We start from the raw sequence: 17,007 nt of genomic DNA on the forward strand, positions 1-17,007 counted from the left end.
CGGTTTTAATGACAGCACTGTAATAACCCCAAACAACCACCCTCTGCTGCTGGGGGACTGGGCATGTTTAATGCATGAGCTGCAGGGCTTGAGATGGAGCTGGGGAGGAACAAAAAGAGGGGAATAAACCCAAACCCCCGCTGAGGAGCATCCAGCAGGCCTGGCTGTCACCTACTGTTCCCCCTGGAGCCGCCCCCGGGCTGCCCTATCAGCTCCATCTCGGGATGGAGGTGGATCCAGGGTCTCCCGGCCGAACCCCGTCATCCAGGGAAGGAGGAGTTTCCTTCCCGAGCCTTTTAATCCAGTCCTGCTGGTTTCTCGGCACAGCCGGCGGAGCTCCCTGCCCATGCGGCCGTGCCCGGCTCGCCATGGCCCCGCGTCACGTCGTGCCCATGTCCACCAGCCATGCCGCCCGCGGTGTCTGCGTGCTGGGCACCGAGGTCTTCCTGGACACGCGCCGGTAGGGCCGGGCACGGGGCAGCCTGGCGTGATCCATGGAGCTGCTGGGATCTGGGATGGATTTGGGCTGGGATTTGGGATGGGTTTGATGGGGTTTGGGGCATCCCAGGCTGGGATTTGGGATGGGTTTGATGGGGTTTGGGGCATCCCAGGCTGGGATTTGGAATGGGTTTGATGGGATTTGGGGCATCCTGGGCTGGGATTTGGGATGGGTTTGATGGGGTTTGGGGCATCCTGGGCTGGGGTTTTGGGATGGGTTTGATCAGGATTGGATCATCTTGGGCTGGGATTTGGGATGGGTTTGGTCAACATGGGGCAGTCCAGCTAGGGGTTTGGGATGGGTTTGATGGGGATTGGAGCATCTTGGGCTGGGATTTGGGATGGGTTTGATGGGGATTGGGGTATTCTTGGCCAGGGATTTGGGATGGGTTTGATCAGGATTGGGGTATTCCAGCCAGTTTTGGAAGGGTTTGATGAGGATTGGGGTATTCCGGGCCAGGGATTTGGGATGGGTTTGATGGGGACTGGAGCATCCAGGGCATGGATTTGGGATGGGTTTGATGAGGATTGGGGCATCCCAGCCAGGGATTTGGGATGGATTTGATCAGGACTGGAGCATCCAGGGCTAAGGACTTGGGATGGGTTTGCTCCAAACTGGGGCAGTCCGGGCTGGCATTTGGGATGGGTTTGATGGGGATTGGGGCATCCTGGGCTAAGGATTTGTGATGGGTTTGATCAGGATGGGGGCATCCCAGGCCAGGGATTTGGGATGGGTTTGATCAGGACTGGAGCATCCCAGCCAGGGATTTGGGATGGGTTTGCCCAGCATCACAGCATCCTGACATGTTCCATGGAGCTGCAGGGCTTTGAGATGGGTTTGGAGGAGGAACGGGTGGTGAGGGACTCAGAGCTCATCAGGAGTTCACCCAAGGGTTTGGAGGGACAGGTCCCTCCAGAGCTGGGTGTGCTTTGGGGGATGATGTCCATGGGGAGCTCATCCAAGGGTGTGATGTCCCATAGGGACCCCACCCAAAACTCTGGTTTTGTGGATGATGTCCCACAGGGAGTTCATTTTTGGGTACAATATCCCACAGGGAGCTCATCCAAAGCTGGAATGTTGGCTCAGGGCATTGCAGCGGAGCTGGGCCAGGATGGTTTGGAGGCAAAGCCCAATCACACCCCGGCTAAGCCCGGGTCTATTTCTGGCTCTAAGAACATTGGGCAAGAGCAATTTAAGATGTGCAACTTGGAGCTAAAACGGGAGGAGGAATAAAATGTGTGGCTCAGGCAGAAAAAATTTAGCAGCGGCTGTGCACGGGCAGCGTCAGGAAAAGGGATTTTTGCAGAATTAAATATGGGGTGGCTTTATTGGGCAGATAGACAGCTGTCCCTGCCCTGCTGCCACAGTGTCATTATTTAATAAATCACATTTATAATGACAGAGAACGCAGACCCGGCCGGTCAGCATCGCATCCGGGCAATTATTGGGATGGAGCGCTGGAGCCAGGCCAGGATGTGCCACCGTCCCCTCAGAGAGCTCTGGCTGCCCTAAAACAGCCTCGTTTCCCCCTCTCATGCAGACGGGAATGTAGAAAACCCATTATCTGCAATTTTTTGTCCTGCTTTTGGACTCGGAGCTCTCTCAGTCCTATTTAAACCTGTGGAGCCCAAATGGGGTAATTTGGCTTCTTGATAACAAATTTGAGCCGTGGTCCCAAACAGCAGATGGTGGAAGCTCTTCCAGCTGAAAAATGGGATAATTTTATCCATGGGGAGCACTGGCTGGGGGGGAATTTAGGGATGGATGCATCAATTTGGGTTTCTTGGGGCAGAACGTGGAGCTCGTTGGGAATTGGGTGGTGCTGCTGAGGTGGGAGGGCCACAAATCCACGGCAAAGAGTCCCAAATCTGTGGATCCATGGCTTTGCGGGGTGTTGGGATGGGATCCAGCATTCCCCAGATCCATGGCTTCACGGGGTGTTCTGGATGGGATCCAACATCCCTCTGGATCCACAACTTTGTGGAGTGTTGGGATGGGATCCAGCATTTCCTGGATCCATATCTTCATGGGGTGTTCCAGACGGGGATGCCAAGCCCATGGAATGCCTTAATCTCCTCACAATCTGCTGGAGGCACCGGGGACGCCGCGCCAAGAACAACACCGGGGATAAATCCCTGCCGTGGCGCGCGGGGTTTTGATGTTGTGGTTTTTATGTTCTCGCTGCCCAAGTTTCCACCCGGCTCCCCCTGGGCCGCAGCCAGGGGAGTGGGAGCAGGTCAGGGCTGCCGGGATGGAGCGGCCGGGGCTGTAATGAGCAGGGAGCAGCACTTCAAAGGCTCCCCAGGATGTCACGGAGCTGCGTGCCCGGATCCAGGCTCTGCTCCAGCCCCAGCATCCCTCAGGTCACGGGATGGTCCCACAACACCCAGCTCCATGTGTGGTTGGCATGAAAATCATCCTGGCTCTTCCCCGGCTGGGGTTTTGTCACAGGACACTGAAATTCAGGGAATTTCTCATGGTTGCAGAGGGAGGTTGGATGTGGGATAAACCATGGCCGGACGTGCCGGAGCTGCAGTGGGAGCTGGGCTTGCCCAACGCCGCCACAGAGGTCCCACGTGTGGAACTCCAGGGACCATTTCATCACCCAGGGATGGTCTCGGGGCCCCTCCCGCCCACTCATGGCTGTGTTTAATTCCAGGTTCGGGGACTTGGCTCCCGTGGTCTCTGATCCGAGGTTGCTCCATTCCAGGTCCACCCCGAGAGGCGCCGTGTCCTTTGACGTGCACGCCACACCGGCAGTGACGGTGCACATGATCCACAGCCCCACCACAAAGCCCAGCTTGGACGCCCGGTGGCCCCTGGATCCCGACATCGAGGTAGTGGTGACCATCGATGTCACCAGCAGGACCGTCGATGACAACCAGGTCAGGTTGTCCTACGTGCTGTTCATGTGGCCAAACTGGGGGAAATAAGTGACATTTCCTAGGAAAACTCAAGGATTTATGAGTAACGCTGACACCAGGGTGGTTTGTCGTGGTGAAAGCTCGAGAAGAGTTGTGTAATTGGCACTGACAAGAAATGAAACCCAGAAGGAGAAGGTCCCACTTGGTGCCCCAACAATGACATCACAGGGGTTGCAAAAGTCGGTGCCAGGCAGCAAAAAAATACACCAAGTCTGATGTTTTCTGTGCCCGATTTTGTGCTGAAGATGGCACGGAGGGTTCCAATGAATTGTGATTAATGAAGAATGGTTGGGATGGACCTCCCAGGGCCTGGATGTGTGGGCAGGCAGGAGTTGGAGTGGTGATCCTTGTGGGGCCCTTCCCAGCTCATTCCATGGTCCTGGGAGGGCAGAGATCCCACCAGCCTGGTGGGATGTGGGTCACAGTGTGAGAATGGAGATCTTGCTAGCTTGGCAGGGTGTCGGGATGGAGATCCCACCAGCACAGTGGGATGTGGGTCACGATGTGGAGATGGAGATCCCGCTGGCCTAGCAGGGTATAGGTCACAGTGTGGAGATGGAGATCCCACCAGCCAGAAGGGGTGTGGGTCACGGTGTGGGGACAGAGATCTTGCCAGCCTGCTGGGGTGTGGAGATGGAGATCCCACCAGCACAGTGGGATGTGGGTCACGGTGTGGGGATGGAGATCCCACCAGCCTGGTGGGGTGTGGGTCATGGTGTGGAGATGGAAATCCTGCCAGCCCGGTGGGATGTGGGTCACAATGTGGGGACAGAGATCTTTCCAGCCCAATGGGGTGTGCGGATGGAGATCCCACCAGCCTGGTGAGATGTGGGTCACAGTGTGGGGATGGAGATCCCACCAGCCTGGTGGGATGTGGGTCACGGTGTGGGGATGGAGATCCTGCTGGCCCAGCGGGGTGTGGGGTCATGGTGTGGGGATGGAGATCCCATGAGCCTGGTGGGATGTGTGTCACAGTGTGGGGATGGAGATCCCACCAGCCTGGTGAGATGTGGGTCATGGTGTGGAGGTCCCACCAACCCAGTGGGATGTGGGTCACAGTGTGGGGATGGAGATCCCATGAGCCTAATGAGATGTGGGTCACGGTGTGGGGATGGAGATCCCACCAGCCTCGTGGGGTGTGGGTCACAGTGTTGGGATGGAGATCCCACCAACCCAGTGGGATGTGGGTCACGGTGTGGGGATGGAGATCCCACCAACCCAGTGGGATGTGGGTCACGGTGTGGGGATGGAGATCCTGCTGGCCCAGCGGGGTGTGGGGTCATGGTGTGGGGATGGAGATCCCATGAGCCTGGTGGGATGTGGGTCACGGTGTGGGGATGTCTTGGCAGGTGAAGATCTCCTACTACGACCGCGAGGGCCGCGAGCTGGCGGTGGCCTGGCTGTACCTCACCTGTGTCGGTAGGTGCCCACCAAGGCTCAGGGAATTCCTGGTCTCTTGGGATCTGGCTGGATCCATGAGGCCGGAATTCCTTGGGGGCCACAGGCAATAAAGGTTTGGGTGTTCACCGATGCTGACGAGCAAGAGGGAAATAATTAAACCATGATTAATAAAACACTGCCTTATATGGTGTGGGAGAGATGGAGGCTGGGCCGTGTCCCCACCCAGGAGCATCCTCCTGTGCTGAGGTGGTTCCTCAGGAGAAGAGGATCCATGGGAGATCTCCTCACCCAGCTCCAGCCAGCACCAGGGGAGAGGGATCGGCACCGAAGCGGTGCCTGACCTATTTCAGGAGTTTAGGATGAGGTGAATCATCCCCTCCAAATGCCTGCTCTCCCCTGCTGACTACAAAGGGAGTCTAGACAACCAGTCTGGGTGCAGAAGTCTCCACTTGGATGGATTAATTACCCTAAATTTGGGATTTTCTGAAGCGTTCACATGACAGTCTGACCCGTGTCCTCAAATCATGCCTACGCCTCCCAAAATTGCCCCTGGAGAGTCTGAAGGTTTCCCATGTCCCATGGCCCTCACTGGAGCCAACTGGGGCCACCACTGGCCACAGGGATTTTGCCTTCCAAATGTTCTTCTCTTGCTTGGATTTAGAGTTTCCCTCCTGGCTTTTCCATGTCGTCCTCCGTGCCCCAAGGAGAACAATGTCTGACTCAATCCCTGTGTTTTCCACACTTTGTGTGTCCCATCTGGAGGAGTTTTTGAGTTAGGATTGCTATGGGGTTTGGATGAAGTCACCAAATCTCTGCAGCAGAGGCAGAAATTTGGGACAAGAAGAGCCCTATGAGGAAATTGTCAGGTTTCCTAGAAATTATTTGGGTGTTTGCTCAACCACAGTGAAAACACATTTTTGTGCCTCCACCGTGTTTTGGCTTCGTGGAAAACAGGACAGTCAATAGGAAATGGGTGAAAACGTAAAAAAATGCCATCGAAACATAAAATCTGCCATGAAAACATAAAATCTGCCATGAACACATTGAAAAATGGCAGTAAAACAAAGTCTGTCATGAAAAAATGCTTTGAAAACGTAAAATCTGCCATGAAAACATAAAATCTGCCATGAAAACATAAAAAATGCTGTGAAAAAATAAAATCTGCCATGAAGTGGGGATGTGTCTGCTGGGGGGAACCAAAATGAGAGGACATGAAAGAGGGAAAGCCATGGCAAAGCTGTTGGGTTGGATTTTCTTGTGCTGTTCTGTTGGGTCTGGAGCAGCTTCGGGGGGATGAGGTGGGGTTGGTGTGGAGGTCATGGTGCCAAGGAGATCCCAAAATGTCCCCAAGATCTTGTCCCCTGCCCATGGCTTCCTTCCCTCTTGCTGTTCCAGAGGTGTCCCTGGATGTGGACTGGAGCCGGAGCGGCCGAGTGAGGAGCAAGGGCAAGGACAAGGACAAGGACAAGGTGAGTGAGGAGAGCGTCCTGGGAGGGCGGATCCATCACCGGCCTCTTCCTGGAAAATCTCCAGGGGGCACAGGGACCTGGGTGGTGTCTCTGTGAGGGCAAACAGCCCGGCAGATCCTCAGCCTACTAATTGAGCAGGAAAAGGATTGATTTTCCTATTCCACGCCAGAACCACCTGCAGCTACAGCCTGGCCCTGAGGATCCTGTAGGAGAAAACTCTCGGCTTCTTCCTCCCTTTTTCCTCCCTTCTTTCCCCCTTCTTTCTCCATTTTTTCTCCCTTTTTCCTCCATTTCTCTTCCCTTTTTCTTCCCTTTCTCTTCCACCTCCGTTCTCTTTTTCTTTACCTTTTTGGGCCCCAAATCTGCCGTTGAATGAGTTGAGCAAACAGCAGGAGATTTCCCCCTTTGGCCACACATCTCCCTCTGCCCAGGCCCTCAAGCCGGGCTAATTAACCACAGATCAGCCGGGCTGATTAACCACAGCCTGATCAGCGGTGTAAATTGGTATCAAGATGGGCTCAGCTTCCAGAAGTGCTTCAGCCATGTCCAGGCAAGGCTGGAGGTACTTCCAGCCTGGCTGGGAGATAAAATCTTGGAGCAGTCGGTGCAGGCCCTGCTGGAGCTGCCGTTGGGATGGGGCCGTTTGAGCGGCGCTGATGTTTCCTCAAAGTGTGGTTGGGTTCTCCTCCAAGCCTGCGGCTTTCCTTGGCCCAGGATGGGGGAAATCCTGCTCCTGGGTGCTTTCCTCAGCCCAGGATGGTGGAAATCCTGCTCCTGTCCCCTCTCGGTGCTTCTCCTCCAGGCCAAGTGGACGTGGGGCCCGGACGGACAAGGGGCCGTGCTGTTGGTCAACTGTGACCGCGACAGCCCCGGCGCGGGGGGCACGGACAGCGGCCAGGCGGACATACGGACACCGGCAGGTGGGCTGTGACCCTGAGGGGCTCCCTGGGGGTTTCCCTGCTGCCATCCTCTCCCTCGGTGTCCCCTGTGTCCCCCAGACCTGCAGGACATGTCGGTGATGCTGCTGCGGACCGAGGGCCCCAGCGCCATCTTCGCCGAATACCCGGTGGTGCTGCACGTCCCCGAGAGCGACGCGGACAAAGTGCGTGTGTTCCACGCCGTCCGTGAGTGCCTCTGCCTCCCCCAGCAGCCCTGTGGGACCCCAAAGCCAGCCAGCCCCACAGGTTTTTCTCATTGGGGTGCCCCTATTTGCTGTAGTCACACTTTTACCCCAAAGCGCTTCTGCTGTCGCGCACAGTGGTCTATATAGGAAAAACCAAGGGGGAGAAGGCTCCAAAGAGGCTTTTCCCAACGAGGGCTGGAATTTTGACATTCCCATGGTGCGGGAAGCCTCACGTGGCTCCCAGCACTGTTTTGGCTCGGGCAGGGAGCCAAGCAGCCAAGCAGCCCGTCCTGTTGGGCAGCGCCCTTCGCCTTTGAACGGTTGGATCCCCAGCAGCTCCGCGCCGAAAATCAGGTCCGGGGAGCCAAGGGTGTCATTAGAGATCCTCAGCCAGAGCCACGCTCCTTGAAAGGGCTGGACCTGAGGGGACGGAGCCCTCTTTGTCCCGGGAAGATCAAGTGTGTTCCCCAGGGAGGAGGAGGAGGAGGAAGAGGAGGAAGAAGCCCTTCTGCCACCCTTGGGCACCAGCCTCCTCCTCCTCCTGCTGGCATGTCCCCCTGTGGGCAGGCTCTGGGAATTTGGGGTTCTCCAGGCTGAGTTCAGGGTGGGAATTTGGGGCTCTCCAGGCAGCTGAGTTTGGGGCGGGAATCTGAGATTCTCCAAGCTGAGTTTGGGGTGGGAATCCAGGGTTCTCCAGGCTGAGTTTGGGGTGGGAATCTGGGGTTCTCCAAGCTAAGCTTGGGGTGGGAATCCAGGGTTCTCCAGACAGAGTTTGGGGTGGGAATCCCAGGTTCTCCAAGCTGCTGAACTCAGGGTGGGAATTTGGGGTTGTCCAGACTGAGTTCAGGGTGGGAATCCAGGGTTCTCCAGGCTGCTGAACTCGGGGTGGGAATTTGGGGTTGTCCAAGCTGCTGAATTCAGGGTGGGAATCCAGGGTTCTCCAAGCTGAGTTTGGCGTAGGAATCCAGGATTCTCCAGGCTGCTGAGTTTGGGGTGGGAATCCAGGGTTCTCCAGCTGCTGAACTTGGGGTGAGGATCCAGGTTTTTCCAGGCTGCTGAACTCGGAGTGGGAATTCAGGGTTCTCCAGGCTGCTGAGTTTGGGGTGGGAATCTGGGGTTCTCCAGGCTGCTGGGTTTGGGGTTCTCCAGGCTGCTGGGTTTGGGGTTCCCCAGGTGGTGATGCCTACCCGCTCTACAAGCCTGTGCTGGGCCCGGACAAGCTCTCCTACGTGCTGGAGCACGCTGGCCACGGGGACAGCACTTTCTACGTGGAGGGGCTGGAGTTCCCTGACCGGGGCTTCAGTGGCCTCGTGTCCTTCAGCGCCAGCCTGCTGGAGGTGCCCCATAAGGTACAGGGGGGATCAGCCCCACCCCTCCCCCAGCAAACCCCTCGTGGTTGGAGGTCCCAGACTCTGTTTTGGCTCCACCAGGACTCGCCGGGCACGCCGATCTTCACGGACACCGTGGTGTTCCGCGTGGCGCCCTGGATCATGACACCCAACACGCAGCAGCCCCTGGAGGTGTTTGTCTGCAGGTAGGAGGGGTGTCCCCGCTGTGGACAGGGGTGTCCCCTGCCTAGGGGCACTCGCCAGGAAGGAGCTCCCAACCCTTCCTGGCTGTGTGTGAGCCAGGCTTAGGCATTCCTGACTGGGAATGGTTGGGAAGGGAGCCAGCTGCTGCCGTGGGAGTCATTTCCATCCCAAGGAGAAGGGCTGGAGTTCCCTCTCCAGGTCCATTCCCATGCAGGAATGTTGCCCAGGGCATTTAAATCTCAAGGAGAAATTCGGAAAGAACACCTCCAGGTCCAATTCCATGCAGGAATGCTGCCTGGGGTGTTTAAATTCCAGGGAGAAAGGCTGGAGTTCCCTCTCCAGAACCAATGCTACAAAGTCTGGAGTTCCCTCTCCAGAACCAATCCCACAAAGGCTGCAGTTCCCTCTCCAGAACCAATCCCACAAAGGCTGCAGTTCCCTCTCCAAAACCAATCCCACAAAGGCTCGGATTCTCTCTCCAGAACCAATCCCACAAAGGCTGGAGTTCCCTTTCCAGTTCCAATCCCACAAAGGCTGAGGACCCTCTCCACATCCAAGCCCATAAAGGCTGGAATTTCTTCTCCAGCTCCAATCCCACAAAGGCTGGAGTTCCCTCTCTACTCCAAACCCACAAAGGTGGGAGTTCCTTCTCCAGCTCCATTCCCACATGGAAATGCTGCCTGGGGTGCTCAGGATTGAGGAACGAGCTGTGGGGTCGGGATTTTGGGGGTTCCCCATGATCTCCCTCACAGCCCTGGTCCCTCAATGTCCCCCCAGCATCAAGCAGGGCTCGGATTCCAACGAGGCCTTCCTGGAGGGGCTGCGGGAGCTGCTGCGCAAAGCCAACTGCAAACTGACCGTGTGCTCGGAGCTGGACTCGCGCAGCGACCGCTGGATCCAGGTCAGCTCACCCGGGAACAGGAGAGCCCCGCTGTGGCTTGGGCAGACCCTGGAATGCCAGGGGATGGACACTGAGGCACAGGGAAGGCTGCCAGGGTGGCACAGACGGGGACAATGGCCTGGGAGCCCTGGCTGGCACCAGGGACACAGAGGGGCACCGGGACAGGGACCCAGTGGGCTGTGCAGGAGGGGCCCGACTGCAGTGGGGACCCTGTGGGGACATTGCAAAGGTGACCCCATGGGACATTGCAAAAGGGACCCTATTGCAAAAGGGACGCCATGGAGCTTTTGAAGGTGACCCCATTGCAAAAAGGACCCCATGGGACATTGCAAAGGGGACCCCATTGTAAGAAGGACCTCATGGGACATCACAGGGGGTCGCTGCTGCAAAAGGGACCCTGTGGGACATTGCAAAGGGGTCCCTTTTGCACAAGTGTCCCTGTGGTGCTTTGGAAGAGGAACCCAAGGGACACCTCCAGAGTGACCTCATTGTACAAGGGCACCCCATTGCAAGTGTCACCCTGTGGGGCTGTGCAGGAGGGTCCCAGTGCCAGAGGGACCCCAAGAGGACACCGTGGTTGCGGTGTCACCCCGTGGGGTTGTGCAGGAGTGTCCCAGTGCCAGGGGACCCCAGCAGGACACTGTGGCTGTGGTGTCACCCCAGGAGGGCTGGGCAGGATCTTCCCAATGTTTTAGGCTGGGCTCTGCCAGGCTCACCCCAATTCCTGCCCCACCCTCCCCACATCCCTGCTGGAGATTCCTATCACCCCCGGGAGCCTTCCTCCTCCTCCTCTTCCTTGTCTCCTTCCCACAGGATGAGCTGGAGTTTGGCTACGTGGAGGCTCCACACAAAACCTTCCCCGTGGTCTTCGATTCTCCCAGGAACAGAGGCCTGAAGGATTTCGCTTTTAAGAAGATCCTGGTGTGTCCTTGCATTGAAATCCCCCTTTTTCCACCCAAAATCCACACAACTGGAGATCCTTGGCACCTCTTCCCTCTTTCCCAGGGCCCGGATTTTGGCTACGTGACCCGGGAGCCTCCTGGGAAGAGCGTGACCAGCCTGGATTCCTTCGGGAACCTGGACGTGAGCCCGCCGGTGACGGTGCGGGGCAAGGAGTACCCGCTGGGGCGGATCCTCATCGGCAGCCCCCTGCCCTGGTGAGCACCTGCCCTCCTCAGGACACCCCAAAACCCTCCCTGGGACCTCACAAAACCCTCCCTGGGACCTCACAAAACCCTCACTCAGGAGATTCCAAAACTCTCCCTCGGGAACCTCTTGGAGAAAAGACCTGGTCCTGATGCCCATAAAATGCCAGATTTTACAGGCAAGCACCACGGCTGCTCCTCTGATCCTCACAAAACCCGGCCGCCTTTTTCCCGTTTTCCCCTTTTCCCTTTCCCATTTCCCCTTTCCCCCTTTAACCCTTTTCCCATTTTTTCCCCATTTTCACCCCTTTTTCCCCAACCCCACACACCCAGACTGGGTTTGTTCTTTGGAAGAGGAGCAGGGGAGCCCAGGACAGGGTGAAATCCCGAATAACCAGGGGTTGTTGTGCCCATGAAATCCCGAATAACCAGGGGTTGTTGTGCCCATGAAATCCCGAATAACTGGGGATTGTTGTTCCCATGGAATCCCAAATAACCGGGGGTTGTTGTGCCCATAAAATCCCGAATAACCAGGATTGTTGTTCCCCTGAAATCCCAAATAACTGGGGATTGTGGTTCCCATGGAATTCCAAATAACCGAGGGTTGTTGTGACCATAAAATTCCGAACAACCGGGGGTTGTTGTTCCCCTGAAATCCCGAATAACTGGGGATTGTTGTGCCCATCAAATCCCGAATAACCAGGGGTAGTTGAGCCCATGAAATCCCGGACAACTGGGGATTGATGTTCCCATAAAATCCCGAATAACCAGGGTTGTTGTGCCCAGGCCAGGCAGTGCTCGGCAGTGAACAAAGCTCCCTGCCAAGCCTCCACAAAGGAGGGCATTTTCTGGGAAAAACAACATCCGCTCCTGATCCCATCCCAAAAAACCCACGGGACGCTCCTGTCCCAGCCCGGGGCTTGCGGCGCTTCCAGAGGAAAGAAAATGCAGGGAAATGGGATTTTCCCAGCCCCACTGAGGCCCCAATTGTCCTTCATTACCGGAAATTTAATTAACATCTTCCCAGCCCGTTCTATTAAAGAAAACTTGGCCCTCACACCAAAGTGAGGTGGGATTTGGGAATTTCAGGGATGGGAAAAACTCATCCCAGAGGTGCCCGAGCAGAACTGGGCATGGAATGATTTCATCTGTATGGATAGATCCAGCCTGGAGATGTGTTTATGGAAAATGTGGGGATATATCCATGTATTTATCCAAGATACAGGCAGACACACTCATATATTTATGGAATATTAGGGATCTAGTCATATATATTTGTACTGATATATTTATATCAGTAAATATATAAAAATATATATATTTAGCAATATATATTTATATAACATATGCATTTACACACTTTATAGGGATATATCGATGTATTTATCCAAAATACAGGGAGATATGCCGATATATTTATGTAATATTAGGGATCTAGTAATATATAAGATAGGGATTTAGTAATATATATTTATATATTATAGGAATTTAGCAATATATATATTTAAATAATATAGGGATTTAGCAGTGTATATTTATATAACATATTATTAACACTATATATAATATAGGAATATATTGACGTATTTATCTAAAACACAGAAAGTTATGTTGATATATTTATATAAGATAGGGATCTAGTAATATATATTTATATTGATATGTTTATACAATATGGTGATTTTAGCAACATACATTTATATAACATTTATTATTACCTCACTTTATAAATAACACAGGATTATATTAATATATAACAGATATAATTATACATAATTGGGCCATCAGGCAGATAAATCTGTATTAAAGCAGAACAATCTATAATTTATTTTATTACATGTATTTAAATACGTGGATGTCTGTAATGTAGCTTGGGCCATTTTCCCTGAAAAACAGGATAAAATTGAGCCCTGGGGTGATCGGGGGGAGGTTTGGGGAGGGGGTTTTGGGGCAGGGAATGGGTTTTGGGGTGGGGAGGGGATTTTGGGGAGCAGGTTTTAGGGAGAGGAGTGAGTTTTGGGGGTGGAGGGTAGGTTTTGGGGCAGGGAGGAGATTTTGGGGACTGAGTTTTGGGGAGAAGAGCAGGTTTTGGGGTGCGGAGGGGTTTTGGAGCAGGAGTTTTGGGGCAGGGAGTGGGTTTTGGAGTGGGGGTTTGGGGGCTGGGGGGGATTTTGGGAAGGGGGTTTTGAGATGGGGAATAGGTTTTGGGGAGCGGGTTTTGGGGGGCAGCGAGCTGGTTTTGTGGCAGGGAGTGGGTTTTGGGGAGGGGAGCAGGTTTTGGGGCTGGGGTTTTGGGGTGGGGTGCAGGTTTTGTAGTGGGGATTTTGGGGTGGGGAGCGCATTTTGGGGAGTGGATTTTGGTGAGGGAGCAGGTTTTGGGATGGGGTTTTGGGGAGGGGATTTTGGGGCAGTGATTTTGGTGGGGGAACAGGTTTTGGGGCGGGGCGCAGGTTTTGGGAAGGGAGCGGGATTTGGGGAGGGAGCAGGTTTTGGGGAGAGAGCAGGTTTTGGGGAGAGAGCAGGTTTTGGGGCAGGGGTTTTGATGAGGGAGCAGGTTTTGTGGTGGGGTTTTGGGGCGGGGGTTTTGGTGAGGGAGCAGGTTTGGGGCAGGGTTTTGGGGCAGGGTTTTGGGGCAGGAATGGTGCCCACCCCAGCTGTCCCGCAGGATGGCTGGGCGCAGGATGTGCCGCGCCGTGCGGGATTTCCTCTTCGCGCAGAAGGTGCAGGCGCCGCTCGAGGTCTACTCGGAGTGGCTCAGCGTGGGCCACGTGGATGAGTTCCTCACCTTCGTCCCTGCCCTGGACAGGAAGGTGCCGACCCCAGAGCCTGCCCAGGGCTCCTCACAGCACCCCAAAAATCCCCTTTGCCCGCTGTTTGTCCTTCCGGGGGCTCTGGGGGATGGAGCCCCTTTGGGGTTACCCAGGGGGATGGGTTTGGGGTTGGCATGAGGATCTCATGGCCCAGGGGTGGATTTGGGATTGGCACGAGCATCTCATAGTCCCAGGGATGGGTTTGGGATAGGCATGAGCATCTCATGGCCCAGGGATGGATTTGGGATTACTGTGGGCATCCCATGTCCTGGGGATGGGTTTGGGATTGGCATGGGCATCTCATAGTCCCAGGGATGGGTTTGGGATCTCCATGGGCACCTCATGGCCCAGGGATGGATTTGGGATTGGCATGGGCATCTCATAGCCCCAGGGATGGGTTTGGGATCTCCATGAGCATCTCATAACCCCAGGGATGGATATGGGATCTCCAAGGCCATCCCGTGGCCCCAGGGCTGGGTTTGGGAATCTCCATGAGCATCTTATAGCCCTGGGGATGGGTTTGGGATCTCTGTGGCCATCCCATGGCCCCAGGACTGGGTTTGGGATGGCTGTGGTGCCTCCCAGCCGGACTCTGGGGTGTTTTGTCCCCCACACCAGGGGTGACCCCCGGGCTCTGTCCCGCAGGGATTCCGGCTGCTCCTGGCCAGTCCCAACGCCTGCTACAAACTCTTCAAGGAGAAGCAGCAGCAGGGCCACGGGGAGGCCACGCAGTTCATCGGTGAGGGCTGAGGCCATCCCTAGGGAACGGCATTCCTGCTGTCCCTTCTTGCTGTCCCTTCCAAGTATCCATCCCTCTGTCCATTCCCAATGTCCATCCTGCTGTCCATTCCCAGTGTCCATTCCCAGTGTCCATCCCAGTGTCCATCCTGCTGTCCATCCCACTGTTCGTCCTGCTGTTTATCCCACTGCCCATTCCCAATGTCCATCCCTCTGTCTACAGTATCCATCCCTCTGTCTATCCCGCTTTCCACCCCACTTTTTATCCCTCTGTCCATCCCACTGTCCATCCCTCTATCCATCCCTGCTGTCCTTCCCTGTGTCCATCCTGCTGTCCATCCCTCTGCCCATTCCCAGTGTCCATCCCTCTGTCCATCCCGCCGTCCATCCCCCTGTCCATCCCAGTGTCCATCCCTCTGTCCGTCCCTCTGTCCCTGAGCACTCCCTCGCCCCAGGGCTGAAGGGCACTGAGAAGAAGAGCATCGATGAGATCCTGGCGGACGAGTCCCTGCGCAGCGACAACCGCCACGTGCAGGTGGGACCTGGGGGGTTCCTCCTCCTCATTCCAGGGGGGTTCCAGGGTGCAGGGATGGGATTTGGGGTCCTGGGGAAGGGCCGGAGGGGCTGGAGAGGGTGAGGAGAGGGAGATGAGCCGAGGGACATGGAGAGGATGGGATGGGATGGGATGGGGATGGGGATGGGGATGGGGATGGGGATGGGGATGGGGATGGGGATGGGGATGGGGATGGGATGGGATGAGACAGGATGGGGATACGATGGGGATGGGATGGTGGGATGAGATGGGGATGGGGATGGAGATGAGATAGGATGGGCTGGGCTGGGGAAGGGATGGGGATGGGATGTGGATGGGGTGGGAGGTTTTGCACAGGGATGGGGTAGGGTCCAGCGGGGTCCGTGGGTGGGATGTGGAGGGCTGGGATGGCAGTTCCGGATCCTTCCCGCAGCGCTGCATCGACTGGAACCGCGACCTGCTGAAGCAGGAGCTGGGGCTGAGCGAGCAGGACATCGTGGACATCCCGCAGCTCTTCATCCTGACCAACTCCCGCGCCGACGCGCTCTTCCCGGACATGGTGAGACCCCGACCCCACAACCCTGCCCCGATCCCAATCCCCCAGATCCAATCCCTGCTGTACTCCCCTCTCTGCTCCAGGTGAACATGCTGGTGCTGGGCCGGCACCTGGGCATCCCCAAACCCTTCGGGCCCGTGGTGGGCGGGCGCTGCTGCCTGGAGCAGCGCGTGCGGGAGCTGCTGGAGCCGCTGGGCCTCTCCTGCACCTTCATCGACGACTTCTTCTCCTACCACGTCCTGTCAGGGGATGTTCACTGCGGCACCAACGTGCGCCGCAAGCCCTTCGCCTTCAAGTGGTGGCAGGTGGTGCCCTGAGCCCCCTGGGCCGGGTCCTGCAGGGAAAAGTGCATTTCCTGCAGCCCAGGGAAGATGTGCATCTCCTGCAGCCCAGGGGGAAGGTGCATTTCCTGTGCTGGAAAAGCACCGACAGCTCGGGTTTGGCCAATAAAACTTCACGGACACTGAGGGGGCAGCATTTCCCCGTTTCTTTTCCTTCCTTTCTCTGCTCCCGGTGTGAAGATGTCGTTTGGAGCCTGTTTTTGGGCACGGGGGTTTGGTTTGGGGCTGGTGGGGACAGCGGGGGTGGGGAGGCTGCTCTGGGGGCTGCGGGCCCCATCCCACGTCCGCGGGGTCACGGAGTCCCCGCCCGCCGCTTTGCAGCTGATGGCGCCCCCAAAATTCCCTGTTTTGGCCAAAAAATCGCTTCCTGCTGAGAAACCTGGTTCTCAGGTGCAGGAACCCCTCCTGCCCTCCTCGGGACCTTTTCACGCCTTTCCAAGAGGGAATTTCCTCCGCTCTTCGTCTCCACCGGAGCGCGGCACTTCCCCGTGCCTGCCTGGCACCGCCTGGCACCGCCCCGGGAACCGAAACCCGCCCAGTGCCCCGGGCACGGCTCGGCCCTGCACAGCCCCGCTGCCGTTCTGGGGCCGGACACGCTGATTTTGGGCAATTCGCTCTCCTGGCAGCGTTTCTGAGGCGCGGCTGCACCTGCGGCTCGAAGAGAACCCGCAAGGGGATGCTCCCACATATCCCCCTCCCCCTCCCTTTTTGCCCCAAAAGCGAGTTTCTAACCCCATTTCTGACCCCATTCCCACCCCCATTCCACGGGGCTGTGTCCCGGCCGATATTCCCGAGCCCCGAGGAGCGACATTAAACCCGGGCCGCGCGTGATGGCGGGGAGGGGGTTTGGGAACAGCTGCGGGACAAAGCGCTCCGGGCTCCCACGCGCAGCCGGGGCTTTAATTAAAACAAAGGTGATTAACGCCGCCGGGGGTCCGCTGTCCCCAGCGCTGTCCCCATCCCGCGGAGCCCGCAGAGCGCCCTGCCCGCCCCGAGGGAGAATTCCAGCGCTTTGTCCCGGCCGAACAAACGCAGC

The 17,007-nt window shown here is 56.5% G+C and overlaps 1 protein-coding gene across 1 annotated transcript; it reads left to right on the forward strand.

Annotated features, from left to right (window-relative positions):
* The first annotated feature begins 368 nt into the window (after positions 1 to 368).
* LOC132083049 (protein-arginine deiminase type-1-like) lies at positions 369 to 15,947 on the forward strand. The gene is made up of 16 exons (XM_059487565.1): positions 369 to 460; positions 3,210 to 3,384; positions 4,773 to 4,842; positions 6,220 to 6,293; positions 7,096 to 7,213; positions 7,292 to 7,417; positions 8,590 to 8,765; positions 8,847 to 8,950; positions 9,726 to 9,849; positions 10,663 to 10,770; positions 10,855 to 11,006; positions 13,660 to 13,804; positions 14,450 to 14,543; positions 14,998 to 15,077; positions 15,508 to 15,633; positions 15,714 to 15,947. Exons 1-16 carry the CDS (start codon positions 369 to 371, stop codon positions 15,945 to 15,947), a joined length of 1,998 nt encoding a protein of 665 aa, XP_059343548.1.
* The last annotated feature ends 1,060 nt before the right edge of the window (positions 15,948 to 17,007 follow it).

The sequence above is a fragment of the Ammospiza nelsoni genome, chromosome 22 (assembly GCF_027579445.1).
Source record: "Ammospiza nelsoni isolate bAmmNel1 chromosome 22, bAmmNel1.pri, whole genome shotgun sequence".
NCBI lineage: Eukaryota > Metazoa > Chordata > Aves > Passeriformes > Passerellidae > Ammospiza > Ammospiza nelsoni.

Excerpts from the sequence above, each read along its gene's own strand:
- LOC132083049 (XM_059487565.1), top strand. The coding sequence starts at position 369 with ATGGCCCCGCGTCACGTCGTGCCCATGTCCACCAGCCATGCCGCCCGC. Across the intron at positions 4,843-6,219 it reads GCTGTACCTCACCTGTGTCG|AGGTGTCCCTGGATGTGGAC; the intron begins GTAGGTGCCCAC and ends TTGCTGTTCCAG. Across the intron at positions 15,078-15,507 it reads GCGACAACCGCCACGTGCAG|CGCTGCATCGACTGGAACCG; the intron begins GTGGGACCTGGG and ends TCCTTCCCGCAG.